At 51.2% G+C, this 17,633-nt stretch overlaps 2 protein-coding genes across 3 annotated transcripts in view; both read right to left on the reverse strand.

The window, feature by feature from the left end:
* Positions 1 to 7,566: 7,566 nt before the first annotated feature.
* On the reverse strand, positions 7,567 to 13,193 carry Lat (linker for activation of T cells). 2 transcript variants are annotated; one of them, XM_031384615.1, is made up of 12 exons: positions 12,779 to 13,193; positions 12,596 to 12,623; positions 12,456 to 12,490; positions 12,142 to 12,229; positions 11,938 to 12,002; positions 11,825 to 11,854; positions 11,685 to 11,745; positions 11,519 to 11,613; positions 8,311 to 8,373; positions 8,150 to 8,212; positions 7,948 to 8,052; positions 7,567 to 7,785 (listed from the first exon to the last, which is right to left on the reverse strand). In XM_031384615.1, exons 1-11 carry the CDS (start codon positions 12,879 to 12,881, stop codon positions 7,955 to 7,957), a joined length of 729 nt encoding a protein of 242 aa, XP_031240475.1. In that variant the 5' UTR covers positions 12,882 to 13,193; the 3' UTR covers positions 7,567 to 7,785; positions 7,948 to 7,954. The 2 variants fall into 2 exon arrangements, with proteins under 2 accessions (XP_031240475.1, XP_031240476.1); XM_031384616.1 differs by lacking the exon at positions 11,825 to 11,854 and having other exon boundaries at positions 12,779 to 13,175.
* A 485-nt stretch (positions 13,194 to 13,678) lies between these two features.
* The window catches only part of Spns1 (sphingolipid transporter 1 (putative)), an 8,420-nt gene continuing 4,465 nt past the window's right edge, over positions 13,679 to 17,633 (reverse strand). The window contains exons 6-12 of the mRNA XM_031388240.1: positions 16,345 to 16,490; positions 16,024 to 16,179; positions 15,572 to 15,761; positions 15,156 to 15,221; positions 14,834 to 14,932; positions 14,382 to 14,553; positions 13,679 to 14,031 (exon numbers count right to left, since the gene is read on the reverse strand). Of these exons, the coding sequence (XP_031244100.1) occupies positions 13,937 to 14,031; positions 14,382 to 14,553; positions 14,834 to 14,932; positions 15,156 to 15,221; positions 15,572 to 15,761; positions 16,024 to 16,179; positions 16,345 to 16,490 (924 nt within the window). The 3' untranslated portion in view covers positions 13,679 to 13,936. The remainder of the gene's footprint in view (positions 14,032 to 14,381; positions 14,554 to 14,833; positions 14,933 to 15,155; positions 15,222 to 15,571; positions 15,762 to 16,023; positions 16,180 to 16,344; positions 16,491 to 17,633) is intronic.

Genomic DNA, 17,633 nt, shown 5'->3' on the forward strand with positions numbered 1-17,633 from the left:
CAGAAATCTGCCTGCCTCTGCCTCCCAAGTGCTGGGACTAAAGGCGTGCGCCACCACTGCCTGGCTAATCTGCTAGTTTTCAAAAGCAGTTCGTTTGCTTTGCCAGTGATGCCTGATTGAACACAGGGTTCTGGTATGCCAGGCAAGTGCTATGCGACTCAGGCTGTATTGGAGCAGAAGCAGCCTAAGCTCTTTTGAGCGCATTTCTCCAGCACTGTTGGCTGAGCACCAACTCTGCTCCAAGCTTTCTGTGGACCCCAGTGGAGTGACACTGGAGAGCAAGCAGTACACAGTCCAGCAAGGGACAGAATCAAGGGATCAACTGCATCCCAGTTAGGGGCCAGAGAGTGGAGCTCAGGCACAAAGCATGTCCTTAGCAGGTCAAGGTCCCCAAGCCCATCACTGAGACTGAAAATAATAAAAGATTACCATTATGAAGCCCCGTGGTTGTAACAGGATACACTGGGAGAAGGAAGGATTCATGAAAGGAGAATTTCAGCCCAGATCCATGGGACAGAAGGTGGCCAGAGCATCAGACAGAAAGAGCAGCAAGTGGAAAGGCCCAGAAGCAGAAAGATGTGTCTGAGCCGGCAGAACCTGGGAGGCAGCAAAAGCGATTTAGGGAACAAGGGAAGCATTGCCAGCACCCCACAGGCACAGACCCAATAAAAAGCCATCTATTAGTTACCATGACGAAGTCAGGTAGGATTATGAATTCCAGGGATGAGGGTGTGGGGTGTGGGGCAGGTTGGGGTAAAGTCCAAATATATTACTATGGCAAGAAAATTAGTTATAACAACCAGCTGTTTGGTTCTGGATAGAAACTGGGCCTGTCACTACAAGCCTCACAAAGCTCCACGTTTGCTTTAACAGCCTCTGGATCCAGAGTTAAAAGACCCTGGTCCACTCTGATTTCCCTCACCCTGCACACTGTGTGTGTTGAAGTCCAGAATGAGGGTGGGGCAGAACAACTTCTGGAGAGTGGTGGGAAGTCTGGGGGAGTGGCTTATGTGGGAGAATCCCCATTGGTGTATAGGGCCCCACTCACCCCGTGGGGGCAATAGTGCTCCCTGACCCTCAAGTACAGTGGGAGTGGGATCTAGGATCTAGTCTGACTCAAAGAATTAGTACAGGTGATCAGAGGGAGACAGGAGTCACACCATGCCCATGGCCGTGTGGCAGAGCTGGGAGTGCCTGGGCTAGCACCAGCAGCCACTAGTCAGTGTGACCACCCCTGCCTCCTAATTGGCTGCTTGTTCTTCTCCCGTGACCCCCCATGCACAGCCATCTCTCCCTTGCTTCTCAGGCTTTAAATACCCCGGGGTGGTTTCTGCAGATTCCAGCAGGAACTTGGAAGGACTTGGATAGTCTCCCAGGCTACTGCGACATTTGGTCACTCACTCTATACTGATAGGTTATTTCTCCACCGGAAATGAGCCAGTTCAAAAAAGATTAGATTATATTAAAGGCAGGTTTATTGGGAAACTGCTCTCTCGGGCAAGTTCACTGGCCGCATGGATTAAGACCAGCAGTCTCCATGGAGACAATGTGAGGAGAAAAAGAGAAAAAAAGACAGAGAGATCGAGAGGCCAAAATGTCTGGATTGTATAGAAAAGAGCCTCTGGGGTAGGGCAGCCCAGCCCCTGGGCTGGAAAGTTCAGGGTTGGGGGTCAACTGGAATCGGCTTGTCTCTGTCTCCAAAGAGCTGGGGTTAAAGACCTGTGCTGCCACACCCAGCATGATCCTGTCAGAACAAACAAAAACAATAAAAACAAAAATGAACAGGCTTCTAGTACAGTCCAGACTTGGGCAAAGACCAGTTTAATTGGATCAGGAGGGTCCTGTCAGGAGGCACCCTGGTTATGTGAATCAAGTTCTTTGTACCTCAGTTTCCACGCTTACAAAATAGAGTTAGTAAGAGTACTGACCTCACAGGGTTGTAAAATGAAAGCAGTGGGACATGTCACAAAGTACCACCAAATAAGTTCTCCTCAGTGAGACAGGAGAGACTGAGGTAAAGGGGCAGGATGGGCGCCCACCTCTCTCCTCACCCCAGGAGCCTCTCCTCTGATCCCTGCCTGTCCAGGCTGTTTAACCTCCCGCGACACCCTGGGTGTCAGATCATCCACCACAGGTTCTCACCTACCACCCTCAACTGCCCCAGTTTGGCCATTAACACACGGAGACTGGTGAGGGAGGTGGGTTCCATGGGCCCCATCCACAGAGAGAAGAACAAAGGTTTGCAGAGGAGGCTGGTGGCGAGATGCCCTGTCTGCCTTTGCACAGGGGTGAAAGGATGCTGGGATCCTGCCCCTCCCCCTCCAAGCACCCCAGGCTTTATCTCCAGGCAGCAGCAGCTGAACCTCCTGGTATCTCTCTGATCCCCCAGATTTCCGGTTCCCCAAAGACAACTCAGGATGTGGGGAAGGAGGGGCAGGGAGAGGAGGAGGAGAGAGAGAGACAGAGAGAGAGAGAGACAGAGAGAGAGGGGAGGGGAGGGAGGGAGGGAGGGAGAGAGGCTCACAGAGGGAGAGACAGAGACAAAGACAGAGGAAGAAGATGGAATGACCAATTCCAAGAGGGCAGTGACAAACACAAGAGAGAAAATGCTTCCAAGATTGAAGCAAACAGACAGAAAGACAGGGAAAAACAGAGACAAAACATACAAAAAGAAGAGAAAACAGGTATGGTAAAACAACAACAACAACAACAATACCCCTAGCAGGAGGATCAAATGTTCAGGTTTACCAGTCGTGATGGTTGACTTTAATACCAGCACTAGGGGCAGGGACAGGTAGATCTCTATGAGTTCAAGGTCACCCTGCTCTACATAGAGTATGTCAAGCCAGTCAAGGACACATAGTGAGACCGTGTCTCAAAAAATACAAAACAAAAAAAACTAACAACAAATTCAAGGTCATCTCAAGTACATATCGAAGTCAAGGACTAGCCTGGGCTATATTAGACTGTCTCAAAAACAACAAAAAAAAAAGAGTCAGAAAGGTGACACACTTACAAAGGGAGACAGAGGCAGAGGCGGAGATGTTAAGAATGATACAAAACCGAAAGCGGTCTGTGGGAGAGGGAGAGAGGAGGACTTGGGGTGTGGGGTGATGCAGGGACCCAGAAACAGAGAGAAAATTACTAAGCTTGTGAGCCTAGTGGGAGAGGGTGAGAAATGCTTAGCACCTACAGGTATGCAAGCGGGAGGAGGAGCTGGCTAGAGGCTCAGTGAGAGGGCAGGGGGAGGACCGCCAACTTCTTCCTCAAGGCCCACCAGACCCCCAGGATACTGATGCTCTAAGTCCTGGACTCACAGGGCTGTGTCCTAAAGAAGTAACCCCAGTGAGAAGTCCTGTGGGGGAGGTCCTGGCACAACACAGAGGCAGAGGGTCCTGGGAGCCACTCCAAAGCACAAGCTACCAGGAGTGTGTGGTGAGGGAGGAGGAAGAGTCAAAGCAAGACTGGCCCTGAACTACTCCTGGAAGGAGAACCACAATCCTGACTAAGCCTGACTGAGCCTGACCACCTGTCCTCTCTGAGCCTCAGTTTCCTCATTTGACAAACAGTAGCATAGCAAAGCCATCCGAGGATGACCACCTGAACAGAATAGACATAAAGCGTGGGGCGCTGCACGTGGCGCAGGGCAGGTGCCTGAAGCCAGGGTCCCTGCTGTGTACAACTTATGCTCCCACGGCATCCTGTCTTTGTGAGTCAGGACACTTTCATTTACAAACAGCAGATACACTGAAACCCATCTAGACCAAAGAAGGGTGCTGGAGAGCCATGGCCCGTAGGCCTGATCTCTTCCCAGGATGGCTCCAGGCTTCGTTAGACTTATCAGAAACCCGCCTCCCTCACCTGCCCTCGCTGCCCGCTTCTTCTGCCTATCCCCTCGTGATGATCCCAGAAGCTGCCAGGCCTGTGTACTGTTGAGCCATCTCAGGGACAGTGTCTTCCCATGTAAAGGGAGAATTTGCTGACTATAGACTTTGCTTTGCCGTGTTTTCTTCTTCGCCAACATCTAACAGTACACAGACCCCCTTCCTTCTACCTAGCAGTAAACTGTTCTTCTGTTAATTCTGGAATTAGCTGTGTGAGCCTAAGAAAATCATTTACCGTCCTGGACCTGTTTCCTTGTCTACAGAATGGGCCTCCTGTGCGTGCATCGGGTGTGGTTCTGTAAGTCTATCACACAAGAGAGCGCCTGGTTTTCCTCAGGTGCCTTCTCACATCCAGCGCCTTAGCTTTCTGAGTAGACTATAGAACACGCTGCAAGACCAGCGGGAATTGCACCAGGGAGTCTCATCGGCCAGTGATTGGCTCATGGGAGTCACGTGTCCCCATATAGCCCAATCAGAATAACTTTAGTGATTTTGCTGAAGAGGCTGGGATATTTTTCGTGGAACCCCGACGCTATGTTGGAACCATCCCATCGCGCGCCCACGCGAGGAAGAGCCGTGTAAGAAAGATCAGTAGAGAAGAGAGAGCTGAGAGTCGGGGAGATGGCTGTTTACTGCTTGCGGTAAACATGAGGCCCTGAATTCAGATCCAAGCACCAAGCGTAAAAATCCATGATTGGTAGCAAACTGGAAGGCAAGATATACGACCCCAGGGTGTGCTCCACAAACACCCAGGACCCTTACAGGCCCGAGAACAGTGTCCACCCACAGCCTCTTCACGCACTCCCACCTCTAGGCCATCTGCCTCCCTTCACTGTCTTCACAACTAATTCGGAGAAAGTTGCTAAAATGCAAACTTGTCCTGGACATCCTTGGGCTCCGGAACCTCCAGGGACGGCCCATGGTCTCAGAATGAAGCCAGCAGCGTGCGCACCCTGGAGTCCATGCCTTCTCCAGTCTCATAACATGGTATTTCTTTAGTTCCTTGAGCCTACCTCAGGGCTTTAGTATATGTTGCCCCTAAAGGCTGGTGCATCTCAGGCAATTCATCCAATTGTCACAAACCAACCAGTGACGCTCTCCTATAGCTGCTCAAGCCACATGCTATGTGCCCACCCATTCCTTTCTGGGCCTTGGTCTTGTTTTGTATTTGGTGATTTGGTTTGTTTGTTTGGTTTTTCAGACAGGGTCTCACTCACATAGCACTAGCTGACCTCGGATTTGCTATGTTAGACCAGGCTGGCCTTGAATTTACAGAGATCTGCCTGTCTCTGCCTCCCAAGTGCTGGGGTTAAAGACAGGAACCACTATGCCCCAGCCATGCAATGATGAGGTATGCCTTTAATCCCAGCACTTGGGAGGCAGAGGCAGACGGATTTCTGAGTTCGAGGCCAGCCTGGTCTACAGAGTGAGTTCCAGGACAGCCAGGGCTACACAGAGAAACCCTGTCTCAAAAAACCAAAAACCAAAACAAAACCAACCTTCCCCCTGGGCTTTGTGTACAATGTGCATATGAAACACAAGAATTCCATGTTTACATTTGGATCCCATTCCCAAGAAAGCCAAACATTCCAAATTTAAAAAAAAAAATCCAAGCTGAGGCAGGCAGTTCTGCACAAATTCGGTTTTTCTGCACAAATTTTGGTTTTTCGAGACAGGGTTTCTCTGTGTAGTCCTGGCTGTCCTGGAACTCACTCTGTAGACCAGGCTGGCCTCGAACTCAAAACCTTGTCTAAGCAAACAAATTCAAGTGAGCACGGAACTTCTGGCAAAGGGACCCACAACCCGTTCCACATCTTTAACTGCCTACACATGGCTCCCGTGGCTATCCCAATGCATGCACGTTCTGTCAGCAATGGCTTTCCTGCTGATGGGCCAGACACTCGTTCTGCTGTTGGCACCCACCAGTGGCAGCATCCCACCCACTCACAAGCAATGGGTCCTTCTGTTGTTTCCTGCTGTGGCCACTGCAACACCACCCTGCACAGCTTGTGCCTGAGCATCCATGGAGTTGGTAAAGGTCCCACTCAGCGAGCGATCGCAAAGGGCCTACCTGGCTTCAGCTTTACCACTTGTTGCTAGACTAGGCTTTTCTGCAAGTTTGCTCTTGCTAGTAAGCTGCCGTTGGTTCCTCTTCCCATTCCTCCTGCCCCAACATCCCAAATAAAAGGACTTAAGCTCATCAATTGTGTCAAGACTTCCCAGACCCTCCCTCTTCAGTCTGTTGGAGCAGGCTATCTAAAGGGCTTCCCCATCGCATTTCGCAAAATAAACAGAACAAAGACACTACCAAGAAGCATCAGAGTGACTCTGGAGGCCCAGATCTAACCACAGATAATTTCTGGCTGTGCATGTTCAAGCAAGTTACTTCACTTCTCTGTTCCCTTACCTACAAAATGTAGATGCTAGGGGGCTGGAGAGATGGCTCAGTGGTTAAGAGCACTGACTGATCTTCCAGAGGTCCTGAGTTCAATTCCCAGCAACCACATGGTGGCTCACAACCATCTGTAATGGGGATCTGATGTCCTTTTCTGGTGTGCCTGAAGACAGCAACAGTGTACTCACATACATGAATAAATAAATCTTTAAAAAAAAAAAAACCCCGGCAGATGCTAGTCCTAACTGTCAACAGGGAAGCCACAGTGACTAAATGAGAACTTGGGATCCAGTGGGTACCCTGGTGCTTAGACTACTTCTGCAGCCAGAAAGAACCACTAACTCTTGTGTATCCGTTGGAGCAGAGTTGGTCACACAACACACACTTTAACCCAAACTAGTTGCTGATGCACTGATTTATTGACCCACATGACCGAGACATTGTAGAGCTTATCTTGCTTATAAGTGAGTATATTCAGGAAAGCGAAAGCATCCATGTCTAAGCCATCCTTCTCCTTCCCCATGACTCCAGAACTATAGCTTCTGGCCTAGTTACAGCTGAGATCAAAAGGGGTCTCCTACTGGGACAGGAGTAGATCCTGAAGGAGACCAAGAGAAAACTCCTAGAACCCAGTTGAGGGAGCCAGGCCAGGTAGACAAGCATTCATCAGGCCATTACCCACTTGGTAGACTGGTAGACTGATCCAGCAGTAAGACCTGCAGGCATGTTACCATAGCAACTAAAGCTTGATGGCTGCACCCCAACTACAGTTGCCTTAGCAACTTTGGTAGGGGGTAAGATAGGTTTTCACTGTGTGTTTCAGGCTTTGAACTCCTAGGCTCCAGGAGTCCTCCTACATCAACCCCTGGAGCAGCTGAGATTAACCGGTACATCACCACATCTGACCACGTTAGTTATTTCACTGAGAATCACACAAAAGGTAAGAACCAAGAGACCTACTGAGGTCATCAAGGCCAGTTCTTTGTTTCGAAAGTATAGGGAACAGGAGTTATCAAGGTGGACACTCACTCCCCAACCAGAGGTGCCCCGTACATACATTCAACAAACATCCTACAAAGAAAAAGGTAGTACTCAACCCATGGTTACTATCTTCCAGCTTTCTCAGACCCCAAAACCTATAGTGCTACTGACAGCCATGCATTATGTTACGAACCTGTAATCCCAGCACGAGGGAGAAGGTATGATCACCCACAGGTTCAAGGCCAGCATGATCAACACAGCAAGACCCTGCCCCAGTTAAACAAACAAACAACAAAACAAAAGGAAGACTTTACGCCACATGGCCTTTATTCCATGACATAGTCTGGCTGGAACTAGATTCATTCTCGGGCTTCCTCAGAAGGTACAGAATACTGGGGACACAAACTGGACCCCAAAGTGACAATAAGTTAGGGGAGATTCTCAGGCTGTAAGCAAGGCAGAGGTCAAATGGGACTCCCTTAGCGACACCCCCAGCAAGTCCAGTTCCAGGACAGACAGCTGCAGCTGAAACACAGCGGGGCAGGGGAGACAGGGAGGACAGTCATGGACTTATGAAGCCACTCAGGTATCCAGAGCTACAAAGGATATGCCTAACCATTGGGGATGGGCAGGAAGGGGATCCTGGAGAGAGAGCCCAAGGCAGGGGCGGGGACAGAGACCACTTACCAGGCTTTCAGTTAAGTTCCTGCAGATTCTCATAGTCAGGAGCTTCCTCTCCGTCCAGCCCCTCCTCTTCTCCTTCATCTTCTACCTCCTGGGAGTTGACAGAAGCTGAGAGGGAAAGGCAGAGGGAGACTGGCATTCAGCCTGCAGGTTCTCTGCTCAAGGCTGCTCACCAGCTTCTGCCCCCTTATACCTTGGTACTCACCCAGCTCAGCCCTGGTCACTGGCTGCTGCTCCTGGGACACATTCACATACTCCTGGCTCCCATCTGTGGGGACAGATCAGCAGGGACAGTGATGTGAAGGGCAGGCCTTGCAGAGGGTGAGGAGAGGCTGTGGGCTGTGCACGGAGTGCAGAGTCACCTACCCAGAGATGCCTCCGCACTCTCCTCACTCTCGGGGACATTCACGTAATCTTCACACGACTCCACTGTAGGACAGTCATTGCAGTACAGTTACCAGAAGATACTCAGCCAGGCACTGTTCCCCAGAGACACCCCCAACATACACATCCGGGTCTCCAAACACAACATCCCCCCCAAAGAAGTCTCACAATATAGAGAATATTCAGGAAAAGCAAGAGGGAGAAGCCTGGGTAAAGGCCAGATCCAATGGACCAGTGCCTTGGGGAATGGAACAGAGACAGTACAGGACTCAGGCAGTGAGGCTGGGGAGCAGGGATCAAAGGAGCTCAGAGTGCAGAGAGCTTGGTGATATGTGAAGAGGTGGCACACTTGGTCCAGTTGGCATCCCCTCTTCTCAGACCTATCTTCACCAGCCCTCGCCCTTACTGCACCTTCACAGGCCCACAAAGGTCACTCACAATGCTACACGCCTTTTTGCTTTCTGGTTTCATGGCTGCCTGGTTTCTGTATGAGCATGTGGACAAGCTGAGCTTTGGAGTCAAATACACTGGCTCAAACCCCAGCCCCAGCAAGCAACTATCTAACCTCAGAAAAGTTACCTAAATGCTCTCTGCCCCAGTGTCCTCATCGGTAGAATGTGGTCCATAATAGGACCTGCCTGGAAGGACTATAGCAAAGACTAAACAGTAAATTGTAAGACAGAGCCCTCTATGTGCTACCATGTTCCTATTACTAGTAACCTGGAGCCAGGCTGTAGTCTCAGAAGATGGAGGCAGGCGCTAAAATTGAGCTCAGGACAGACAACAGCAAGACTGTATCAATTTAAATGAATAAACTCTAGCATAGTTCAGAGAGACATGAAGGCAGGAGAGGAAGAGGGTACAGTCAGCAGAGCACCCACGAACTGTGAGGTCTAATGAGCTGTACACACTACAAGGCACAGAGTAGGTCCTCAGTTAACAACAGTTCTTTTAGTACCCCTGTGTGTGTGATACAGATGCACACTCAGGAGCACATGGAGGCTTTATCCACTCCACCATAGTTCTTTGAGACAGAGTCTCTCACTGAACTTAAAAGGAGTCACTTTGTCCCTTGCAATGACCCTTTTACCATTACAAGTTTGCTGAATTGTTTCACTAAACCCCTAGCATAAGCCAGCAGACCAGGAAATGAGGAGCGAGAGAGCAGATGGACAGATGGAAGGGATCACTCAAACGGTCTGGGGTTCAGGAGAGAAATGACAAGTTAGAAATCTGGATTACAAATGGAGCAAGAGAGCCAGGTAGTGGTGGCACACGCCTTTAATCCCAGCACTCAGGAGGCAGAGGCAGGCGGATCTGAGTTCAAGGACAGCCTGGTCTACAGAGTGAGTTCCAGGACAGCCAAGGCTACACAGAGAAACCCTGTATTGGATTGGGAGGGGGACCTAAAAAAAAAAGATAAATAAACAAAAACCAAATGAAACAAGAGGGAGTATGCCTATAATCCCATATAATCCCAGAACTCAGAAGCCAGAGGCAGTTGGAACTCTTGAGTTAAAGGCCAGACTAGTCTACAAAGTGAGTTTCAGGGTAGCCAGGGCTACACAGTGAGATTCTGTCTCAAACTAAAAAACAGAGCCAGAGTACAGACATAACAGTCTAGGGTAAATATAGAAGGTTGGGTGTTCCTGAATTGAAACTTCAAAATTCAGCATATTCCAAAATCCAAAACAGTTTAAGTACTGGTGCGGTACCACAAATGGAAAATCCATGAAACTTCGATTTCATGTGAAAAATTAATTAAAATTTGCATAAAACTACCCTCAAGACTGAGCACGGTAACCTACACCTTTAATTTGAGTTTGAGTCTACCTGGTCTAGATATCAAGTTCCAGGACAGCCAGGACTATACAATGAGGCCCTTTGTCAATAAAACCAAGACAAAACAAAAACCTACTTTCAGACTGTGTACATATTATATATATGGTATTTATAAAACATAAATGAATTAATTCCATGTTTAATCTTGAGTTTCATCCCCAAGAGAATTTATTTATTTATTTTAGTTTTTCGAGACAGGGTTTCTCTGTATAGCCCTGATTGTCCTGGAACTCACTCTGTAGACCAGGCTGGCCTCGAACTCAGTAATCTGCCTGCCTCTGCCTCCCAAGTACTGGGATTAAAGATGTGCTCTACCACTGCCCGGCTCTCAAGAGAATTTGTTATATATTTATAAATATTCCCAAATCTGTATCAAAGTGTTTTAGGTAAGGGATACTCATGCTATACAGAAATAAGAGGGTAGAAAACTGAAGATCACCAGACCTTGAGAGAAGTTCAAGGAAGGAGAAAAACCAAAGCAGAGAAAAGCAACCCAAGAGAAACAAAGGCCATGTGATAAGCAGAAGAAATCAGTGAGAGAGAGAATGTGTGAGAGAGAGAGACAAAGATGCAGAGAGACAGACAGACGGAGAGATGGACAGAGCCAGAGGCAGACCGAGTCAGAGAAAGATACACAGAGAGAAACAATCTGTAATCAAAGTTCTTACAGGTACATTGGATGATGTTGCTTCCAAGAAACAAGAACAGTGTACTATACAAAAAGAACTGAGACGCCAGAAAGGTAGGGGAGGATTATCAGATAAGAGAAATGAACTCTTTTTATTTATTTATTTATTTTGTTTATCATAGTACTTTTTTGGATTTTTGAAGAGAAGGTGTCACTATGTAGCCCAGGCTAGCCTCAAACTCAATCTTCCCGCCATAGCCTCCTGAGGCTGGGAGCACAGGCACGCGCCCTCACATCCAGCTGAGAAATGAAATTTCAATGGAAGGGTTCAAGAAGAGTCAAGAAATTTCTTTTTTGTTTTTGTTTTTTGTTTGTTTGTTTGTTTGTTTTGTTTTCGAAACAGGGTTTCTCTGTGTAGCTCTGGCTGTCCTGGAACTTTGTAGTCCAGGCTGGCCTCGAACTCAAGAAATCTGCCTGCCTCTGCCTCCCAAGTGCTAGGACTAAAGGCATGCGCCACCACTGCCCGGCAGGAAATTTCTTAGACAACAGAGAAGAGGGAGCAAAGGTGAAAGGAAAAATAAGACAGTCGGAAGTGAAGAGCAGGAAGCCCAGCATCTAGAGGAGGAAATGGAAGGGCGGCAATCTTTACAGAGATGAGAGGGAAGAGGGGAGTAGCTGGCAGCACATGGCGGAAGGAGGTAAATAGAAAGCCTGACTCACTAGAGAAGGCACTGTCTCCAAGGTCAGGGTTGCTGGGCACAGGAGCAGAGGAGACAACAGGACCGGCGGCAGGACTACTGTCAGGCAGCACCACTCTGGAAGGAAGGAAGGAAGCGTTGATAAAGAGCACCCATCTTCCACGGCTACCTCCCACCTCCCCACTTACAGGTAGCCCTCGGGATAGTCGTCCTCATCCTCATCTTCATCCACATTCTTACAGGCTGGCTCTGTGAGAAAGAGGAGTCAACATGACCCGGACAGGTCCAGCCTCCCCGCCCCACCCACTACCCCAGACCCCAGACCCACCCTGGTTCTCGTAGCTCGCCACACTGTTGGCTTCAAAGAGAGAGGGAGAGGAAGAGCAAATCAGCTCAGGTTGTACATCTTACCCAAAGCCCTCCTGTGCTCTACACCCTTACCATCGTCTGAATTCTGCCGGGAAGATGGCATCCGATGGGAACCCCCAAGGGGTTGTGGGGATCTCCTGGAAGCCAACGGTCAGAGGTTATGTCTGGGTAGGATTCTGGGAGCAAGAGGGGTTACATCCAGGAAAAAGCGCCTCCCCTATCCTGGAAGGTGGGGAGGCACAGTAGATCCAAGGAAGGGAGTTAGGGGATACTCACGGAATGGGGAGCAGGTCCGGCTGCCTCAGGGGTGGGAAGGAAGTGACAGGAGGGTAGGAAGTAGCAGGTGTTCGGGGGACGGTTATTTCTGAGGACACAGAATGAAGCTTGAGGAGATGACTCCAGACATGCCCCCACCCTCATCGAGGCCTCTAAGGACAAATGTACCCCTAAAAACCATACCCTAGACAGACACGGTGGGGGGAGGGGGACTCCCACTTCCCCCTATCCCAAGCCAGGTGATAGCCCTTCAGACAGCTAGGGGTGAACAAGGACAAAGGCATACTCTCAAGAACCCAGGACACTGAACTCACGAGGTGGTTTGATGAGGATGCTCCCTGGGTACAAACTGGCAGGAAAGAGACAACTTGGGTACAGGGCCAAGACGGCCCCAGCCCCAAGCCCTTGATTGGAACAAAGGGAAGACACACAGGGACATGGGCTTGCCACTCACCTCTCTGTGGAAGCACTGTCATAGGAGGCTGGAAGAAAGACGGTCAACGAGTCAGGATCGGTGTGCACCAGGGACACCCCCGACCAGGGCTGGGTAGGGACAGTTAGAGAGTGCAGGGGCTGGGGAGGGTATGAGGATCCAAGGGAGCGCCCAGCATCCAGTTCCACAAAGCTTCCCACTTACTTGGTAACTCACGGCAGCGCACGCACAGGGCAGCCAGGAGTGTGACCAAGAAGGGCAGTAGCAGGAGGCCCAGCCCCACCGGGCTCAGGGCGTCTGCTTCCATCTGCAGAGTACCTGCCCCAGGCCCTGCTGCACTATAGCCCTTGGAGGCAGAGTGGCAGCAGGGGTATGGAACCAAGCGGGGCCCCAGCCTGGGATCCAGCAGAAGGCAGCTGCGCCCTTTCGGGGCTTGATGGCTCCACTGTCTTGCTGGACTGAGTTGAAATCAGCGTTGGCTCTGGAAAGGTGCTAGTCCCAGAGCCAGAGCTGGGGCCTGTGCCCCAGCTACCAGCTGCACAATCCCCGTGCCCAGCTGTACCTGCCCCTCTCTTGCTCCCCGCCTGTCTCTCCTCACCACCGCGTGCGACAGGAAGCTGTGGTGAGGGCAGGAAATCATCAGGCTTCTCAGCCGGCTGAGCCTGCCCCCTACCCACTCACCCCCACCCAGTTGTGGGAAGGGGGAGGAGGCAGAGGGACCGTGTGGAGGAAGGGTCTGAGGCTGCAGGATGAGGCAACCCTTCCACTAGGAAAGGAGACACGTGCCAACCAGGCCAGCTGTAGCAGCCCTATCCCGGGGTGGGAGACCTGCAAGGAGGCTCTGCCAGGGCCTGTGTGGATTGAGGGCAGGCACCACTGCCCCCAGCTCCCAGGCTCACTTACTAGGAGAGCGACTTCCAGGGGACCACGGTGAGTCACGGTCACACCGAGCCAGCTCACTCAGAAAAGAGCAGCCCTTCTTCTAGATTACCAAGCTCAGAAGACAGGGACTTACCCATGGAGTGACCTGACAGCCCCTGCTAAGTTCTGAGGCTACAGATATTCCCTGAGGCCAGTGGCACCCACAGAGAGACAAACAGTCGGTTGGGTGTCTGATTACAAATTTTATTCCATTACAAATAGCACCGAACCCCCTGGGCTGCCCTAGTAGAGAGGACATCCCCCCATTTCTGGACCCCCATCTCTTCTTCCCTGGGCTGCCCATGTAGTGTCTGGGAGCTGGGATATATCCCAGGGCTTCCTTCTTGGACCTGGGCCTGGTGTGGGCTTCTGCCTGAGAACCGTCTAGGGTGGGCCCAGGACCAGCTGTGACACATCTGTGGCTGGGTGAGCAACAGTTCCTCAGATGAGCACGCTGGACACAGGGACTCGGGTAGAACGGCCTCGCTGAGGTACCACAATCCGGTCATCTGAGGCCTCGGTCTCATGCAACAGACCTGCAAGAAAGGGGTCAGAGGCCAGGCCAGTAAGATAAGAGCCAGCAAGGGGAGAAAGGACGAACAGGCAGAGTGGTGCTGCCAGGCAGAGTGGTGCTGCCTGACAGCATTGAGAGCCCTCGGAACTGCATACAAACAGAAAGCCCAACCCACTTTCAGATAGACCCAAAGCTGAGTGAGCTAGATGAGCCTGGGAAGCTGGGACTCTTGCCCCTGGCTAGTGGCCATGGATGGATGGGATAGTCTGAGTGGATGGAGAGAACTGCAGAGTGCATATGTGGAGGACGACAGACAGACAGGCAGGCAGGCAGGCAGTACTGTGAAGGTGGACGACAGTGGCCCTCACTGACCTTGCATGTGCAGTTGAGCTCGCCGGCGGTCATCCTCAATGAACATGGCAGTGCCCAGGAAGGCCGCGCCACCCAGTGCCCCAACGAAAGCACAGAGCATGAGCGAGAACTGCAGAGCCCGGAACTCGGACAGGAAGGAAGGGGGCCAGCTCCTTCGGAGGCGGTCAGAGATCTGTAAGGAGAGGAGAGTCAGAGACCTGGGGGTGTGGAGCACTGACCAAGAAAAGGAACAGAGGCTGGGAAGGGGAATGTTTGGGCCACAGCCTAATGGGAAAAATCTTCCTACAGCTTCCTTCTCATCCAGACCTAAGGGGAGATAGATGCGCCATAGGCATCTATTGCCTAAACTGGGCCAGAATATCCCATCCGCCCAGGCTCATGCCACCAGCCACCAGCTGGAGGGACTACCAGGTCTCCCAAACCATCCCATCCCAGCCCAGTATAGCACTTACTAGACCAATGAGGTAAGGGCTCCCCGCATCGCCTAGCAAGTGGGACAGCACTATCTGGAAGGCCTCAGCCGTAGACCGTCGGGTTGGGATCACCACATACTGGAGGGATGGGGGCGGGGAAGAATTCAGTAAGTTCCCAGAGAAACCAAGACCAAAGCCCACTGTAGGTCCATGCCCAGCAGTCTCTCTGTGGCTGGACTCAAGTACACGTCAGGCTGATGTTTGAAGGGGAAAGGCCAGATTCCAGATTAAACGTTACCTCCTGACCCCGTCCCTGCTCCCATCAGCCTCTGGGCTAATCTGTGTCTGCCCAGCTACTCACCAACAGGATGTCAGCCACAATGGCCCAGTTCATGGACAACAGGGTCTCCCCGATAAAGATAAAAATCTGGGTGGCAGAAGTGGAAGAAGAGAATCACACGAACCAGGCTTACACATTAACTCAGTCCCCATCGCACCCCATGAGGCAGCTGCCAGCCTCAGTTACCACTTTCCGCCCAAGGAAACAGCGAGGTCATGCTCATTGGCCAGTGTCAGCCAGCTGGGAAGGCCCAGAGCTGAGATTTGAAAGGAGGCACTCCACCTCCAGTCTGCTCTCAACCACTCTGCTGGCTGTCCCTACACATGGAGTTGGCTGCTGGTGGTCATCCCCAAATAGACATGGCGGTGCCCAGGAAGGCCACGTCACCCTCCTTCCCCAATGCAAAGATACCCACCAGACTCCAGTACCCCACTCACATAGGTGGCCACGATGCTACCTCGAGCACAGGCCAGGGCCAGGAAGAGGAAAGGCGCAGAACCCAGGAGGCCGGCTGCACAGACCAGTGGGTCAGCCCGAGGGTTGAAGCGGCGTAGGCGGTGGCTGATCTCCACTCCCAGGCCCACACCCAGGACTCCAGTCAGGCAGGTGATGAGTCCAAAGATGAGACTAGGGATGGGATAGGGGCATGGGAGCTATTCCTTCTGCAAGGCCTTCTGCCCCAGAGAAGACAGTCCATCCCAACTGCCCTCAAACCCAAATCCATGCAGCACAGAACCCCAGGGCCCATGTGGTCCTCTCATCACATGGTTCTTTTAGACTCCAAGAGTGGAGGTAGCTGGTAGAGTCAGTTTATACTCTCCTGCCCTGAGTGTGAATTCCCTTCACGAGCCCCCTATATACAGTCGCCCACCCAGCCCCTGACAAGTACCTGTCAGAGGAAGAGCATGAGTCTCCAGGGAGACAGGGTGGAGTCTCTCCCAGAACAACACGGGAGCGCAGCAGGAACGCTGGGGCCCAGAGAGCCAGGGAGCCCGTGACAAAGGCCACAGCAGTGAAGCCGAGGGAAGACAGGACAAAACTAGGACTGCAAACATTGGGAGGAAGTCAGACATTGGATGCCACAAACAAGCACGGTGCCTGCATCTCTGGCCCTAAATACATGGCCTCCTTAGCAGCACAGAACATTTGGCCTGATTAAGGCTCCAGCCCCGGCTGAGGCCTCAGAGGTGGAAGAAAGGGGTAAACTCACTTTCGTGCCAGTGCCTTCAGATCTGCCCACCAAGAGGTGGGGCTCAGGGGTGGTGAACCTGAGTGGCGCTCCACAGCTCCTCTTGGGGGCTCTTGTACCACCAGGAACAGCAGCAGGACGGCCAGCACCCCCAAACCTGGTGTCACCTGGGAAAAGTGCAAGCTTTGGGACATGGGCAGGGGTATACTGACCCTCTGGTGCTTTGGAGATCAAGGGGTATGGACAACTTAGCTCCCAAGGGCTTAAGCACCCATAAATTCAGGGGCCGGGCAGTGGTGGCACATGCCATTAATCCCAGCACTTGGGAGGCAGAGACAGGTAGATTTCTGAGTTTGAGGCCAGCCTGGTCTACAGAGTGAGTTCCAGGACAGCCAGGGCTACACAGAGAAACCCTGTCTTGAAAAACAAAACAAAATAAACAAAAAACAAAAACAAAAACCAACAAAATAAAACCAGACACATGGGCTAAGGGCTTCAGAATGTTTGTTACTGGGAATACCCTGACTTTATAAGCCTAACACTGCTTCTTTTTTGGTGGGTGACAGGACCCTGATTGTTTTGGGGAACCCCACCCAAGTTCTCACTTCGCACGGTTCAAATTAGATCTAAGACCTAACCAAAAGGACTGTTAATCTCCAGCCCTCAGTAACTGATTATTTAATAGGCATGTGACCCACGATCATCCAATAAGATATCATCTCATGACTATAGTTTAGGGGTCTGAGGTACCCAAGTTGCTCAGCTGAAAGGTGAGCAACTTGGGTACCTCAGACCCCTAAACTTGGGCCTCCTAGAGGTAAGAGGATAAAGTCAACATGGGGGAAGGGAAAGCTGAAATAAAGGTGAGTGTGTCCAGGGACAGCATGGGAGTCCCGAGTCAGCTTCACTCAGAGCTTTACTGCTATCACCTGCAAGCAAAACTTCTGGCTTCCTGTTGAGGACCAGGCTTGCTACAGGCTCAGTGGAGTGAGCACTGCCACAAAAAAGGGAGTATACAAGACCAGCGACCAGCATGAAACAAAATCCACCCTCCTCCTTGCTGATGTCACACCATCCCCAGATGATCCAAGTTCAATCTCCAGGACCCTTGAGTCAAGGAGAAAATCAACTTCCCAAAGTTGACCATCAGGCGAGACACACACACATAAAGAGTTAAAAAAGGCTGGGCAGTGGTGACACATGCCTTTAATCCCAGCATTTGGGAGGCAGAGGGCAGGCGGATTTCTGAGTTCGAAGCCAGCCTGGTCCACAGAATTAGTTCCAGGTCAGCCAGGGCTACACAGAGAAAC

This window comes from Mastomys coucha, unplaced genomic scaffold (assembly GCF_008632895.1).
Source record: "Mastomys coucha isolate ucsf_1 unplaced genomic scaffold, UCSF_Mcou_1 pScaffold21, whole genome shotgun sequence".
Lineage (NCBI taxonomy): Eukaryota > Metazoa > Chordata > Mammalia > Rodentia > Muridae > Mastomys > Mastomys coucha.